General features: G+C 37.9%; 1 protein-coding gene across 5 annotated transcripts in view; it reads right to left on the minus strand.

Annotated features, from left to right (window-relative positions):
* The window catches only part of IQUB (IQ motif and ubiquitin domain containing), a 75,630-nt gene that overhangs the window by 12,867 nt on the left and 46,129 nt on the right, over nt 1–16,634 (minus strand). For 4 of the 5 annotated variants that reach the window (XM_053553874.1, XM_053553876.1, XM_053553877.1 and 1 more), the window contains 2 exons: nt 11,611–11,786; nt 1,796–1,966 (listed from right to left, as the gene is read on the minus strand). In XM_053553874.1, coding sequence (XP_053409849.1) covers nt 1,796–1,966; nt 11,611–11,786 — 347 coding nt within the window. The remainder of the gene's footprint in view (nt 1–1,795; nt 1,967–11,610; nt 11,787–16,634) is intronic. The other variant, XM_053553879.1, reaches the window with a different exon arrangement.

Raw genomic sequence — 16,634 nt, forward strand, 5'->3', positions numbered from 1 at the left:
AGTATAATAGGAGCTGTAGCTTTTCTTATTAACATTGTTCCCATAAATTTCTCCAGGGGGGAAAAAAAAAAAGTCTATCCACGTCTAGAAGAGCTGCTCCTAAAACTTACAGTGTGAAGCAGTAGATCCAAGCAACAGTAAGTATGTGTGCAGCAGCCAGACCTGAAGCACCTGTTGTCCCCCTCCTGGTCAGGTATTGGCTGATAACACTCAGCTGAGTCTGTTTCTGAGCATGGCTGGCTGATGAAGAAAGGCACCTCATCCAAAGTCACACCCCACATCCAATAAATAGGCAGTGTGGGAGTAAAATGTCAGGACAACTCGGGAGGCCTTGCCAGTGTCAGAACTCCCAGTGACGCTAGCTGATGTCATTGAGGAGCCTCCACCACAGTTTAATTTCTCCATCTGCCCATTCCTGCCTTCTCTGTTCCCTCATTGGAACTACCCCAATAGCACTCACTGATTAACTTCCCACATGCAAATCTCATCTCAGAGTCTGTTAACTGGGAAAACCTGACCTGTGATATATACTCTAACTTTGTTTGCATTGAAAGTAGGATTAACTCCAGGATAGCTCCATTCTTCTTAATAACCGTGACAATGGGAAAGCAAGTATACAATGTGCATAATACTAATATGAAAGTAACCGATGAACAACTACATCCCCACATGAGAGAAAAACACAATTAAATTCAAGTGGGAGAAGGGTGGGGAGGGAAAAAGGGAAAGTGAGGAGCAGGGAGAATTGATAGGCTCTCACCTAATGTGCACAATGTAAGGGTCTACAGCACACCCCCTCAGCGAAGGGCTCAACTACAACTTGAATTCTACCTACCAAACGTAAACTATGTAACCTAATCATTTGTACCCTCATATTAATCTTCAATTTAAAAAAATAATGTTTTTTGGAAAGTAGGATTAAAAACACATAAAATCCACTCCTGCCCCAGTTCAAGAGCCAGGTCTCTGAGCACACTTATGCCTTCGACACACCTATCCTTTCTAACATGTGACCTTCAAATGTAATTGCAGCATCTCGAACAGTCATTTAATAAACAAGGAAGAAATCAGGCATGCTAAAAAAACACATAAAATCCATAATTGATGAGAAAAAAATAAAAGTACACTGGAGCTGCTTTAAAAATGCTAAAAATAAATATTTTGTTGAAAAAAAGTCAAAGTATGCAGTTGGTAATTGCTGTTTTATCAAAGTAAGTATTAATCTCATGATATACATTTACATATATTTGCCTTCATTGAATAATTGCATACTTAAATTTAGAAGATTCATGATGCTATGTGTACATTTATTATGTCTCATAGTATGTATTTAGAGCACTTTTTGGTATGTATTAATGCATAAATCATATATTTCTCAAATTATAATAAAATAATACTTAATTCTGGGCAGTGCCCAAAGCTCAGTGGGTAGGGTGCCGGCCATATACACCAAAGCTGGCGGGTTCAAACCCAGCCTGGGCCAGATAAAACGACAATCACAACTGCAACAACAGCAACAAAAATAGCCGGGTGTTGTGCCTGGCGCCTGTAGTCCCAGCTACTTAGGAGGCTGAGGCAAGGGAATTGCTTAAGCCCAAAGAGTTTCATGTTGCTATGAGCTGCGATGCCACAGCACTCTACCAAGGGCAACATAGTGAGACTCTGTCTCAAAAATAATAATAATAATAATAATAATAATAACACTTAATGCAAAATACTGTGCTTTAGAATTCCATTAAGTTTTTTTTTTTTTTATTAATAGTGGACTCTACCTCCAAACGAAGAGCTAGCATACCTTCACAGTGTGTTTAAGAGTTAAGAGTACGTCCAGCCTCTCGTCTTGAGAGAGATTTTTCAGCAGGATGCATTTGTAGATGCTCTGGAGCTCTCTCGCTCTGATGGTGAACTGTGTGTCCATCTCAATGACCTTGCCTTTAGGTGTTCTCCACATCTTCGGGGCTGAGCACTTAAAAAATACATTTATAATTATCAGCTAATAAAAGGCTAAAAGTAACAATGTTGTTTCTTCTACCAAGTTTAACTTAATATCATGGGCTTCATAGTTAAAAGTGTCACTAAAACTTAAGAAAATTAATTAATGGCTTTGTAAACCAGTGATATATTTTAGAAAAAAAAAAAAAGAGAGAGAGCCATTCAGCATGTAGACGTGTAAAATACACGGGATTCAAGATTTGCTGCTAATTTGTATGTTGAATAGTTTGAGAGAGATATATAGAGTTACTCACTAACCTCATGTAGGGAAAAGCATGCCATTTGGAATGTTGAAAAAAATGTTTGGGGCGGTGCCTGTGGCTCAAGGAGTAGGGCGCCGGTCCCATATGCCGGAGGTGGTGGGTTCAAACCCAGCCCCGGCCAAAAAAAAAAAGTTTGGTTCAATTATTTTGAGTGTACATAAATGCATCTGATCATGCTGTGCCATCTGAAGGAGGATTCTGTGAAGCAATTGTGATGATCCTCAATGTATTTAGGCCCAAAGATATATCAAAAATGGACTCTGTGAGTTACGGCTTGATGTTTGGTGAAAATAAATCTATATAACAAGTTCGAAATTCTTCACAAAGCAAATGATGCCCGTAGTCATACAGCCACATTGCTATCTCAGCAGTGCGCTGATCCCTACCTCCCTGACACTGGCTAAGATCCTTATTCCCTATTTCCAATCCGGGTCGATGCCTCTGGATCTACCCCACCTCCTGAATGAAGGGCCAAAGAGAGAGTGCACTTTCCTCAAAGCTCATCTGAGGATTCTCAGGCTAAGAACCCAGAGACTACAGATCAGAGATGAACTGAGTCTTCTACAGACTCAGCGAAACCAGGATGATCTTCAACAATGGTCATTCTGTGGGTGCCTCTGCTCCTATTCCCTCCTACTGAGACTTTCAGAGAAGATGCACTCACCTAGAATTTTCTCAGTGAAAACTTACTGCCTATTTGCCCTTCTACTCTAAGGCATAAAGCTGCTCAGTTTCTTTACCTGATTATAATCTTTCAGAAGCAAGGTTCTATTCATCATGATTGCAAATTGTTCATATGCTTGATGTTTTTGTAGGCTAACTGGTAATTGTGTTGAGGTCCTTAAAGTCCAATAAATGCCATGCTTGCAACCATTTAAATCTTAGACATGATATAATTTAAAATTTAAGTAGGAACTCTATGTATTAAAACAAATCATCAGGAATGCAGACTAGACAAATAGATACATAATTATTATAGGGCTGTATTTAGAATGATGGTATTATGAGAAATTATTTATAACATCAATTTACTTCTGATTTTTTTACAATTCATATTAGCTAAGTTACCTTGAGAACTGCAAGTTACCTCTTAAAAACAACTGTATTTTATGTGTTTTCAAAGTAAAATGGCATCATATTCTGATCAAAGCTAAAATAAAATGCTGTTCAAAACTAGGAAACTTCATCAGAAACTTCAAAGTCTCAGTTCTCATTTTAATCCAGTGAGATGGATTACTTTATATTATTAGAGAATAATAATAGTTAATTTATGCTGAAGCCCTATAGTTAATTTATATTATTAGAGAATAAGTGTAACATTAAATAATGTATTCTTTTAATTAGCAGACTGGTCAAATTAAGCAAAATTAATTAAAGGATTATAAAAGAAAAATAACTCAATAATAAAATATTTTAACCTTCAATTATGATTTATTATTTTTTTATTTCAAAATATAAACAGGGTACAAATTTTTTTCATTGTATAATGCTGAAGTGAGGGCTTTTAGTGTGCCTGTTACCCGAGTAGTGCACATTGGATCCAACAGGTGAGTTTTTGTCACTCATATCCTTTCCATCCCTCCTCCTTAGTTTCCAATGTCCTTTACATCTCTCTGTGCCCGAGTCTCCACTTCCATCCAAATTGCTCCAAAAGTCATTATTTCATTTCTTTTTACAGCTAACCAGTACTTCATGGTGTGTGTGTTTGCATACGTGTATGTATATGTACGTGTGTATACACATATATCTCTCACATTTTTCTTTATACACTCAGGAATTGATGGGCACTGATATTGAGTCCATGTCACTGCAATTATGAATTGTGCTGTGATAAACATCAGAGTGCAGGTTAACTTTTTGATAAAATGACTTATTTTCCTTTGGGTACATACCCTGTAGAGTGAGTGCTGGAGCAAATGGTAAGTTTACTTTCATTTCTTTGAGGAATATCCATACGGTTTTCCACAGAGGCTGTACTAATTTGTAGTTCCACCAACAATGTATAAGCATTCCTTTCTCTCTGCATACATGCCAACATCTACTGTTTTGGGACATTTTAATAAAAGCCATTTTAACCGGGGTAAGGTGATATCTTATTGTGGTTTTCACTTGTATTTCCCTGATGACTAATGATGTTGAACATTCTTTCATATGTTTATTGGCCATTTATCTATCTTCTTTGAGAAACTTCTGTTTATGTCTTTTGTTCACTTTTTGACAGTGTTTGTGTTCTTTGTAGATTCTAGATATTAGCCCTTTGTCCCATATATAGTTAATGACTATTGTTTCCCATTCTGTAAGTTGTCTATTTATTCTGCTATGTTTATAAACATTTTAAAGAATAAGCATCCTTTAAGACAAAGGTTCATAGTACAATATTAGAAAGCTGAACTAATTTCTTAATCTTTGCATGTAATTTTCTTCAGGGTAGCTCTATTAAATGTAATTTCCTTTCTTTCGTAAATGTGAACTATAACTTTTACTTTTCAGAGTAGTAACTTATTTGCAATAAACCAAGTATAATAACCTTTTTATGAAATGCGTACTTTTTTTATTTCATGGTATTTTTTTCATTTAAAGCAATGATTTGGTTCTACCCTCCCTCCAAGCTTTTAGCCCTATCAAATACAGTAGACTATGGTAATATATTAGACTTTTCCAAATATATTCTACATCTAAACCCTTTCCATTCTTCAATTTAAACTCAAACCTTACTTTTCCCATAAAGATTCTTCTAACTACTATAATTTGAACCAATCATATCACTAGCATCTGTAATCCTATTGCACTTGCAAAAATACACAAACACATACAAACAGGCAGTATCTCTATTTCAGTCACTAGAAGTAGTGAAATTTGGATCCAAATGCTCTATAATTATTTTATGTTTCTTAATTATATTCTCCCAAAAGATTATAAGAAACTTCTCATGTAGTTCTTTTTTTCTCACAGGGATTTCAGTACTCATTCATCTGTTCAATGAATATTTACTATGCTTACCACATATTAGTTAATGTACTAAGCACCGAGTATTTAAAATATAGTCCCGATAGCCAGAATTTTCAAATTTTATGATATGTAAAGTTAAGAGAAGTAATTAAAATGAAAGTTGAGTATATTTGATGATTGCAGATAAAAGGGTAACTATGGGTTGCTAGGAAGCACTTAACTGGTGAAAAGCAAACAGACCTGAAGAACAGCTAGGAGTTAGCCAGATTAAAAAGTACTAAATGATACAATCAAAGAATTCTAGATTTGAAGTTCAAGTTCCCTAGAGCTGGCACTGAGAAGATACAAAAAAAATATGTTCAGCAAAGCTGTTTTATATTTGGATGTATTTCTGCCAACATTGATTAAAACTTCATCTTCAAGTCTCGGCTTTTTTGATTTCAGGCCGTAAGGTGATTTTTATTCTCATGCAGGAAAAATGTCAACTTTGCTTATTTCTCTTCCCTATTTCCTTTTCTCTTTTGAAAGCATTGGCTGTAATAGGAGATATACAACAATCATGTTCTTAAATTGACTCAGAAACTAGGAGCGTAATGAATTCCATCTAGCTGTCAACAAATGAGACAGCATAGCCTCTGGAAGAGAGAAACAGAAGAACAGCAGGGAGACACATTTCAGAGGAGGGAAGGTGCACGGATGACAAAAACCTTGAGAGCAGCAGGCCTCACAGAAAAGAATAAATGACTGCACGGCCAGACTCCATCTTTCCTTCCTCCTACATTAATTCCCAAATCCCTAAGGGCACAAATTAAGCATAACCTTAAACCCCGCCCCCCACCTCGTCAAAAGCAACTAGGTAGTGATCAACTTTTCTTTTACACAGCAAAGGGGTTTTGTTCACCACAGAGGCACCCTGTTTAATGCAGTGCTCAGAAAAAGGGGGCATTTTTTTTTTTTATCCCATTAACTGTTAGCCACCTGAGTACGGAGAAAAAGCATTTAAATGACACAGCTAACAGCAATTACAGTTTTTTTCAAGCTTGTGATTGTAAGAAGTGCTTTATAAATCAAAGAGAATCAAAGAAATAAATGGCCTTGGCTCTAGGGAAAACCTCTTACAGAAATTCAAATGTTCTCTGTACATAGGTACATTGAGTTCTTTATCCAAACAGGTCAAGAACACCCAAGATACGTTAGAAACCAGCTGATGATTTTTCATACAAATTTCTTGACCTGAATTTCTTCACTTCCATCAACCTAGGAGTTTTTCATATTTGATAACCTGTGGAAGTTAATGTTTGATGTGTTAAAATTACAAATTATTTAATGCTTTAAAAAAAATCTTTAGAGTCTGTCTTTTATTAAGAACGAGAACTTAGTATAGGGTCTATTATACTGCATTAGTTAGATGCTTTGATTAGACGAATTTAAAATCATATCATTCATTATTCAGAGATATTCTATGTTATAAAAAGAATAAAAATAAAATACTGGTTCAGTAAACCACGTAGTACTTGGACTCAATGAAGTTAAACTAAAACTAGAAAACAAAATTATATTCTCCGATGTGATTTCCAAATAATAGGAAATATTTTTCTTACACATCTCTAGGCTATGGTGCTAAATGTAGAGCATACAGCTCCGGTTGTTTGTTACTTTTGTCATCTGAAAAACTGAATGTATCTCGCCTTACAGATTAATTATAAGGCATTTCTCCTTAGTGATCAAAAAAACTGGAGAATAATAAGTTATTTTATCCAAATTTTATGATACCAACACTAACTTCACCTGAATATTAGTGACAATACTAGACATGGGGATGGGGAAGGTGGACAGGCACAATTTATAGAGGAATAGACATCGTGTGAGTATTTATGAGAAAAGACTATAAAATTTAATTACTTCTATGGTTCTTAGTTGACATCATATGCGAAAAGATGATTAAAAATGATTTTGTAGTAGAGTAGCAATGAGTTTTTAATTTATTGTAACAGAATAGAAGCAAGCCAAAAGTTACTGTTAGTTAATGTTTTTAAGGTCTGGATAATTAGGCTATATAAAGGGACTGGGGATTGTCTCAAGCATAGTTAATTCATTCTGTGACTGTTTTTTCTGGTCCTGTACAATAAACAGTGTGGTCAAAACTGAGGTGAAATCTCCTTGCATCAGCTAAAATGTCCATTTCCTCTTCATTTAGCCTGGGGATTGATGAGATTACCTGGTTTATCAGCTGGAGTGACTATAGATTTGGAACTCCAAGTCCAACGCTCAGGACCCTCAGAAAGTCTTCCCTCTGATTTCGACAAGTCTGGGGCTAACTTTTCCAACTTCCCTCAATATTTTGGCCTTTTATCCTCATGTGCTGCCCCGCATCATTCTGGACAGGAAGCCCAGATGATGTCCCTAGTCCCTTCTTCCCTTCCAAAACAAAAAGTTGCCTTGCACCTAATATTTCATGTATTTAGTAACATAACTAAAGAAGCCACAAAAGTGACCTCACACTGCCCTCACTGCCTCCCAAATGCCTCCTCACTCTTCATTCTCTCTTTCTCTCCAGGACAACCCTTAAAAATCTCCACAGTAAATGGAGATTTCCTGGCACAGAACAATTCATCTTCTACTCATCTTTCTACAGGGTTTCAGATTCTACCCTAACAACTTATCAAAGTATTTACGAAAAAAAAAAAAAAAACAGATCTTCCCTCCCCATTTCACCTTTTCTTTCTATTGGTGAGATTTACATACAGACATTCTTAGAGTGCTGTACTTCATGACAAAAGGTAATTCATGGCCATCAATTGGCTCTGAAGTTGCTTCTATATGTATTGGGCCTTGATCCACTTATAGACTCTGTATATGCAATTTCAAAAAACATTTTTTTAACTGTTTAGAGACAATGCTAAACACGGAGCCTGGGGTAGCAAGTGTTCTAGAGAAAAAGAAGAATAGACATTGTAGAAGTATTTACAACAATAGAATTTATAATAGTTTATATAGGAAAGAGAAAGTAGCTTGATAGCACACATGAGAAATCCTGTAGAAGGCTCAGTGTCACCTAAGGAAGGATGCCACCCAGTGTCCCTGTCCACAGGTATTCAGACGCTGAAGCTCCTTGAAGCCATCTTGTTACCTGGTTCCATGGGTCAGTCCTTTCTAGTGAGGTTAGAAGACAATCTGAAGCTGGATGCAAGATAAACCAACTTACTGAATAAGTAAGTTTCATTCAAAATACGACTGTGGGATGGGTGCAGTGGCTCACACCTGTAATCCTAGCACTCTGGGAGGCTGAAGTGGAAAGATCACTTGAGTTCAGGAGTTTCAGATCAGCCCAAGCATGAGTAAGCCCTCCCCTCAATCTCGATTAAAAAAAATATAGAAAAATTAGTCAAGTTGAGTGGCTCACACCTGTAATCCCAGCACTCTGGGAGGCTGCGATAGGAGGATAAATTGAGGTCAGGAATTGGAGACCAGCCTGAATGAGAGCAAGATCCCATCTCTACTAAAAATAGAAAAAGTAGCTGGGTATTGTGGTGGGCAACTCTGGCCCCATCTACTCACAAGGCTGAGGGAGAAGGATTGATTGACCCTGGAGTTTGAACTTGCCATAAGCTTGGCTGATGCCACAGCACTCTAGCCTGTGGCAATAGAGTAAGACCCTGTCTTTACAAAAAATAAAAAGGTTAGCCTGGAGTGGTGGTGCACACCTGTAGTCCCCACTAGTCAAGAGTCTGATGCAGGAGGATTGCTTGAGCTCAGGAGTTCCAAGATGCCATGAGTTGTGATTGTGCACTGGACCCCAGCCTGGGTGACAGAGTGAGACCCTGTCTCTAAAATTCTTTTTATGTTTAGAATTTAAAAATATAGGAAAATATGACTCTGTGGAATTATGAATATTATGGTTTCCCTACAGTGAATCAATCATTTTTAGAATTAATATATTCAAGAATTTAAATGCCACTATCTGTATTACATAATATTTTGATGTTACTTGGAATATAAAATTACACAACCATTATTTCTGTTCATTATCTTTCCTCTTTGCTTTCTTCCACAAGCATTTATTGATACTCTATGATAAGCACTGTACTAAGATATGAGGAAACAGAGATAAAAGACAGCTCTTTCCTTGAAAAGTTCAGAGCCTAAGAAGAATCCAGAAATGTAAATAGACACAATAAAAATTGACCACTATGTACAAAGACAGAGGCAAGAGACAGTCTGAAGAGAGCCTACAGGACAGGCTAAATTAGGAGGAACAGCAAGACCTTTCTAGCTGAGGAGGCATCTGAGCTTGTTTTAAAAGGTCAGTAGCTGTCTATGAAAGGATGAAGAAAAGGATGTTCTATGTAAAGGCAATACCAGATGCAAAAGCATCACAGACATATGGTCTTTCTGGGGGCATGCATGTAACTGAGCACTGCTAGACAGTGTGGGAGCAAAAACGGCAGTGACACAGCAGTGGGGATCCTTGGGGTGTGCAAAGAACAGATCATGAAAAGCCTCTTCCCGGAGCACAGCAGGGAGGGAGGGGCAGGGTCACAGCTGGATTTAGTGAGCACAGGACAGCATTGGTATAGAGGATGGAGGAAGGAGTTGAGAAAGGAGACCAGAGGCCAGAGCACAGTTTGGAAACATGTAAGCCAAATGAGAAGGAAATCCAGATTCAATTACATCACAGTCGAGCTCACCTACATGAGAGAAGACAAGGCTGGCCTGTCACGTGCCATCATCCCAGGGCAGATAGGGAGGCAAGAGGGAGTGCAGCCCACAGCAGCTGCTTAAAAACCTCTCATCCTTTCATATTCCAGGAGGATCACAAAGCATTCTGACAAGACTCACATTAGCTGCAGTTCAAGTCTTTGCCGACATGGCCTTTTTGATATATGCAAAGTCATCAGGGCACTCATAGCTGACCCATTTCCCTACAGGTAATGGTAATCTGGTTAAAAAGAAAGAGTGAAGGAATTAAGGAGATATTAAAGTGATAGAACAAACTGGTTGGTAACTAAATGAGGAAGTCGAGAATAACTACCACCAAGGTTTCTGCTGGAGCAACTGAGAAGATGATGAAATACTCATAGAGATAGGTCACGCCAGTGCTACAGAGCAAGAGTGGGCTGGAGGTGAAGAGGGCGAGGGATGGTGAAATGGTATGACTTAGGGGTTCCCAGGCCAACTTGATTTGTACTCTTGTGATATTCAAAGAGCAAGGACAACAGCAATTGGATGTATCACTTGCAAGTTCCTTTGAGAAATCTGGCCTGCAACTGTAGGGTGTTCGAGGATACAAGTAGTAGTGAAAGCCATAAATAAACTGAGATCAGATAGCAGAGTGTATAAATAAGATGAGAGGACATTTTAAATGTCATAAAAATATATATGATTTTTAAGAACCAATGTCTTCAAATAATAAGAATCATAGAATCACTACAACTTAGTATCTTGAAGAAATGCATCCCCTTTCTTCTGTAGCTGGAACGGCTTTAAATTGTTTGGAAAGATCAGGTTTATAAAAGGAAATTGTTCACTATGGAAACAGGCTATTCAAAATCGAACAGGCAGTTTGACCACAAAAAGGGTAATTACCTTAGTTTTTCCCTTAATTGTATATTTTCATGGTTTTCAATAATTATATATTCTCTTGGTCAGAAATTTACAGTCAGTTAATGATGTGGTAAACAAAAGCAAAAACACTAGTCTATAGCTATTTTCCCCATGTTGCTTGCTATTGGGGCACTTCAGACCCAGACATTTGGTGACTTTAATACTCTGCATTTTGTCACAGTGTGCAACTCATCTGAATGACATGGCCAGCCTAAATCTAAATGAACAGTCACAAGAATGGTGTCTCCATCTTTTCCTTCTTGGTTAAATCCCTTTAGTTAAGAATACATTAATTTCATTTTGCTTGTCAACCTTCATTGAGGCTGAAGTTAAAATCTAAGCTACACCAGAATAAATAAATAAATATATATGTAATTTTTTTTTTTTTGTAGAGACAGAGTCTCACTTTACCGCCCTCGGTAGGTAGAGTGCCATGATGTCACAGGACTCACAGCAACCTCCAGCTCTTGGGGTTACGCGATTCTCCTGCCTCAGCCTCCCGAGCAGCTGGGACTACAGGCACCCGCCATAATGCCCAGCTATTTTTTTGTTGCAGTTTGGCCAGGGCTGGGTTTGAACACACCACCCTCAGTATATGGGGCCAGCACCCTACTCACTGAGCCACAGGCACCACTCCTGTATGTAAACATATATATATATATATAATTTAAAGAAGTATGCCATCAAAATGCTAAACAAAATTCATGTAAATTCTTACAATGTAAATCTCTCCATTAGTTCATTATTCCACATTTTTTAATTCAGGATGCATTCATATTTAAATAAAAGTTACCGTACTAACCTTATTCAGAAAAGCTTGTACTTCTGCATTCTGACTCTCTATATGAGCTGTGTATCTATGTCTCCCAATGCAAGCAATTATCTGAGTCTCTTTTTCCAGAATTTCGCACAAAGCAGCTTTCCTTTCAGCTCCAGTGAAAGTCTCGTTAATGCGTGTAAGTTCGTCTTGCCGCCAGACTAGAGGAATAATAAGAAAGATTCTTTAGTTTTTAAAATCCCACATCTTTACAGAGTATTTTTCACCATCACATCCTGACAAGGGCATTTTATGTTTGCATCGGTTTAAACACAGTTATGTATTGAATCATTCATATTGTACACCTGATGTGTGTGTGGGGGGGTGGGGGGGAGATGAAATGGATGCTTAGAGGCTTAAACAGAGTCCACAGAAGATCAGTACAGACAGTGACAAATTATGCCTTTAAGTAAGCATGAGCACTCCCCAGCACTAAAAAAATAAGACTTGGCTCTTGTGGTGGCCATGAATGTGCACTGCTCAGATCCCTTTAAGGAGAGTACCTGTCGCGAAGAGTAGAGGGGGTTGACAGCTTCAGCTCCAGCACTTGGAGCACCGCTGCAGTGTTGGAGCAGAGGCCGCACTCTACCCACGGAGCGCACAGTGACTGAGAACCATGAGGGAATCAGAGCCTGGCTGTGTCTGCCCAGCAGTGGACTCTTCTGGGGTCATTCGTCTCCGAGCTACCATTGGACTGGTTTAGACTTCCTTAGAGCTGTATCAGTTTGAGGCTCTCCACACCCTATCCCCTTTCCCTTCCTCTCTCAGCTTCCTCAGGTGTTAACCTCATCTCTGTCTGGAGACTCCCCTTGCTCCCCTCCCCTTGGTCTTTTCACTTCCTAACTCCCTTGGTGTCAGCTTCCTCTGGACCCCAATTGACACACTTTTGTGTAAAATTGTTGCCTTTGATTGTTTTCTTCATTCACTTAGTTATCATTTTCCATTCCCTTGTGAAACCCCCAATTATAGCAGCAAGTGTTATAAACATTTAGCTAAAGTACTTGCATTTACTCTTAACCATAAATAAAGAATATGTTACCCAAACTTATATAAATCAAAATTTCTGAGCTCAGATATAAGCATTTTAACAAGTACTCCATTCAATTTTTATACACACTAAATTTGGGGTCAAAAAGTCTTTTTATTCCACATTTCAAAAATGTCAACCTTATTGACATTAACAGAAGAATAAAGTTGTAAAGAAACTTGGGAATTAAATTGCTCAACTCCATATTTAAGAAAGTGTCTTCCTCTCAGCTTAGCCTGTAAGGTACCACTGCATCAATCTGTTTCTTGAGCTGCGTGGTATTCCTTTGGGATACCTGAAGGTAATCATCACATCCCATTTGTGTTCCTTCTTCTCCAGATATACACACTCCCATTTATTAAACGTGTATCATTCAACTTATTTCTCATCCCATCTAAGTCAAGCTTCTCTGGTTTATCACAACATCTCTTAAAATATGGTACATACATCAAAGCAGTGGAAAAGCAGCAAGTGTTTGCATTAGGGCAGAGGCCAGCTAGCAGTAGCGGGTGCAGTGGCAATGGTGGCAAGAGTTTGCAGACAGCGAAGGCTTTCCCTGTGGGTTGTTTTTGTTTTAGGGCACTTGGTTGGGTTGCCTTGGGAGAGCATGGGCAAGTGAGCAAGTGACTTTGAACAGAGCCCAGAGGCTGGGACTGAGCCACTGGATGGAACAAAGCTTTCATTGTTCAGCTATAGGTCGGGGCCAGCCATTGTGGGAGAGCTGCCTTGCAGGCTCAGCCCTCAGTGTCCCAGAGCAAGGCCAGTTCTGGTGCATCTGATAAGTGGGACAGCCACTTTTGGAGAGATATGAGTGACACACACTTTCCTGGGAAAGCCACTGCATAGCCAAGGGACACAGTTTGGAAAGGATAAGGGGTATCTATTAAGCAGGCTAAGGAGAGATTCAGGTTCTCAACCCTGGGGGGTTTGAGGGCAAAGTAGTCAGCAGAGGTTTCCAGTCTCCATCTTATACAGCTGTATCAGTGTCACGATTAGCATCTCATACCCCAGAAGATCACCTGTTGCCCAGGCAATATTTAGCAAGATATACATACATATATACATATATATTGTTTTTTCTTTTTAAAAAATTGTTTTCAACATTTTCCAACATTTCCCCCCCTAGATTTTTCTTTTTTTCTTTGTTTTTCCCATATAAATATAATTTTTCATTCTTGACTTTTTGAAAATAAGGACTTCATTTTTGCTGGTTTTTCTGCCCCTGTTATTCATTCCCTCCCCCCCCCCCCATTTTATACCCTAAGGTTTTTCATTTGTTTATTTTGGTTTAATTTACAGTATTTTTATTTTTCTTCTCTATTTGGTGGAGGTAGTGTCTTGTGTCTTCTCAGGGTGGCAAAGAGCTGTGGATGTCAAGGGAACTACCCAAACCACCCCCTTCAGAGGTTGAGATTTGTGGGTGTAGGTCAAAGTACCCTACTGTACACCATGATTACTCCTCTCTTTCTTTCTGTTCCTCTCTTCTTTTCATCAATCTTCCCTTTTATTCATCCTTTTTCCTTTCTCTTTTCTCTTTATCTTTTATCTATTCTTGCTTTTCACTCTTCCTTTCACTCTTCCTCTATCCTTACCAAAAGGATACTTCAGCACCTTAGAGGACCTGAAAGGAAAAAATAGGGCAAGGAAACAGACAAAAATAAAACACTCATTTTGAGGAAGAAACAGGAGAAAAATCCTGGCAACATGAAAAACTAGACTAGAGCAACACCCCCTTTCCAAAGGACCATGAGGTAGCTACTGCAGAGGATTCCACCTATAAAGAAATGTTAGAAATGACTGAAGGGAAATTTAAAATATGGATGATAAAAACAATGAAGGAAATTGCTGAGAACGTGAAAAATAACCAAAAGGAAATCCAAAAACAGAATCAAATAAGAGATGAATGATATGAAGAATATAAACAGGATATATATATCAGAGCTTAAGGTATTGAAGCAGTCAATCAGGGAACTTAAAGATGCATTAGAAAGTATCAATAACAGATTAGAATACGTAGAAAAAAGAATCTCAGAGGTAGAGGACCAAGCTCTTGAGCTAACTCAGACAGTTGAAGAGTCAGGAAAAAAAAGAGAGAAAGCATAAAGTTCACTGACAGAATCATGGGACTTCATGAAGCATTCAAACATATGAGTTGTAGGTATCCCAGAAGGGGAAGAAGAATGCCCCAGAGGAATGGAAGCCCTTCTAGAGAATATCATAAATTAAAATTTCCCAAATATCATCAAAGATTCTGACACATTCCTTTCAGAGGAATATTGAGCCAGGTTATATCAACTCAAATACAGCTACTCCAAGACATATTGTAATGAACCTGTCCAAAGTCAAGACAAAAGAAAAGATTCTGCAAGCTGCCAGAAGTAAGTGCCAATTGACCTACAAGGGACAGTAGTAACTGCAGACTTCTCAAAGGAAACATTTCAAGCCTGAAGACAATGATCATCTACCTTTAATCTACTTAAACAAAACAATTCTATCTCCTGATAAGCTAAGCTTTAAAATTGATAGAGAAATCAAATCTTTCACTGACACACAAACATTGAGAAAGTTTGCCACAACAAGACGAGCTCTACAGGAAATATTTATACCTCTTCTACATACTGACCATCATAATGGACAACCAGCAAACTAAACACCCAGCAAGTAAAGGACAAAACCTAGCTTCCACAATGATGCAAAAGATAAAACTAAACAATGAACTTTTACAAAATGAGATAAATAGACTGCTACCACATTTATCAATTTTCTTAATAAATGTTAATGGCTTGAATTCCCCACAAGCATAGACTGGCTGGTTGGATAAAAATACACAAGCCATCCATTTGCTGCCTTCAGGAAACATACCTAGCCACAAAGAACAAAATTAAAACTCCTGGTTAGGGGATGGATGACAATTTTTCAGGCAAATGGAATTCAGAAGAAACAAGGGGTTGCTATCTTATTTTCAGATATGAGCATATTTAAAGCAACTAAAGTCAAAAAAGACAAACATGGAAACTTCATACTAGTCAAGAAAAAAATACAAGAAGACATTTGAATTCTAAATATTTATGCACCCAATTTAAATGCTCCCAGATTCCTGAAACATACCTTACTTAGACTGAGCAATATGATATCCATAACACCATAATAGCAGGGGACTTTAACACTCCTCCTACAGAGTTGGACAGATCCTCTAAACAGAAACTAAACAAAGGTACAAGGGACTTAAATGTGACCCTGGAACAACTGTGCTTGATATACATATATAGAACCCTCCATCCCAAAGCTAAAGAATATACATTCTTCTCATTGGCCCATGGAACATTCTCCAAAATTAATCATATCCTAGGACACAAATCAAACCTCAGTAAAATCAAAAGAATTGAATTTTTACCTTGTATCTTCTCAGACTGTAAGGCAATAAAGTTGGAACTCAACTCCAACAAAAATGTTCAACCCCACACAAAGGCATGGAAATTAAACAACCTTATGGTGAATGACAGTTGGATGCAGAAAGAGATAAAAGACTAAAAACCAACTCCCTCGAGCATGAACAATGAAGACACAAGCTACCAAAACCTGTGGGACACTGCAAAAGCAGTCCTAAGAGGGAAATTTAAGATATTCGATGCCTACACTTAAAAAATAGAAAGAAAGCACATCAATAGCCTAATGAATCAACTTCAAGAAATAGAAAAAGAAGAGCAATCTAATCTCAAACTACCCTGTTTCCCCCAAAATAAGACAGTGTCTTATTTATTTTAAGGTGTGCTCCCAAAGATGCTCTAGGTCTTATTTTCAGGGGACGTCTTATCTTTCCTGTAAGTAGGTCTTATTTTCAGAAGATGTCTTATTTTCGGGAAAACAGGGTAGCAGAAGAAAAAAAACAACCAAAATTAAATCAGAAATAAATGAAATTGAAAATAAAAGAATCATTCAGAAAATTAATGAAACAAAAGGTTGGTTCTTTGAAAAGATAAAA

The sequence above is a fragment of the Nycticebus coucang genome, chromosome 11 (assembly GCF_027406575.1).
Source record: "Nycticebus coucang isolate mNycCou1 chromosome 11, mNycCou1.pri, whole genome shotgun sequence".
Classification (NCBI taxonomy): Eukaryota; Metazoa; Chordata; class Mammalia; order Primates; family Lorisidae; genus Nycticebus; species Nycticebus coucang.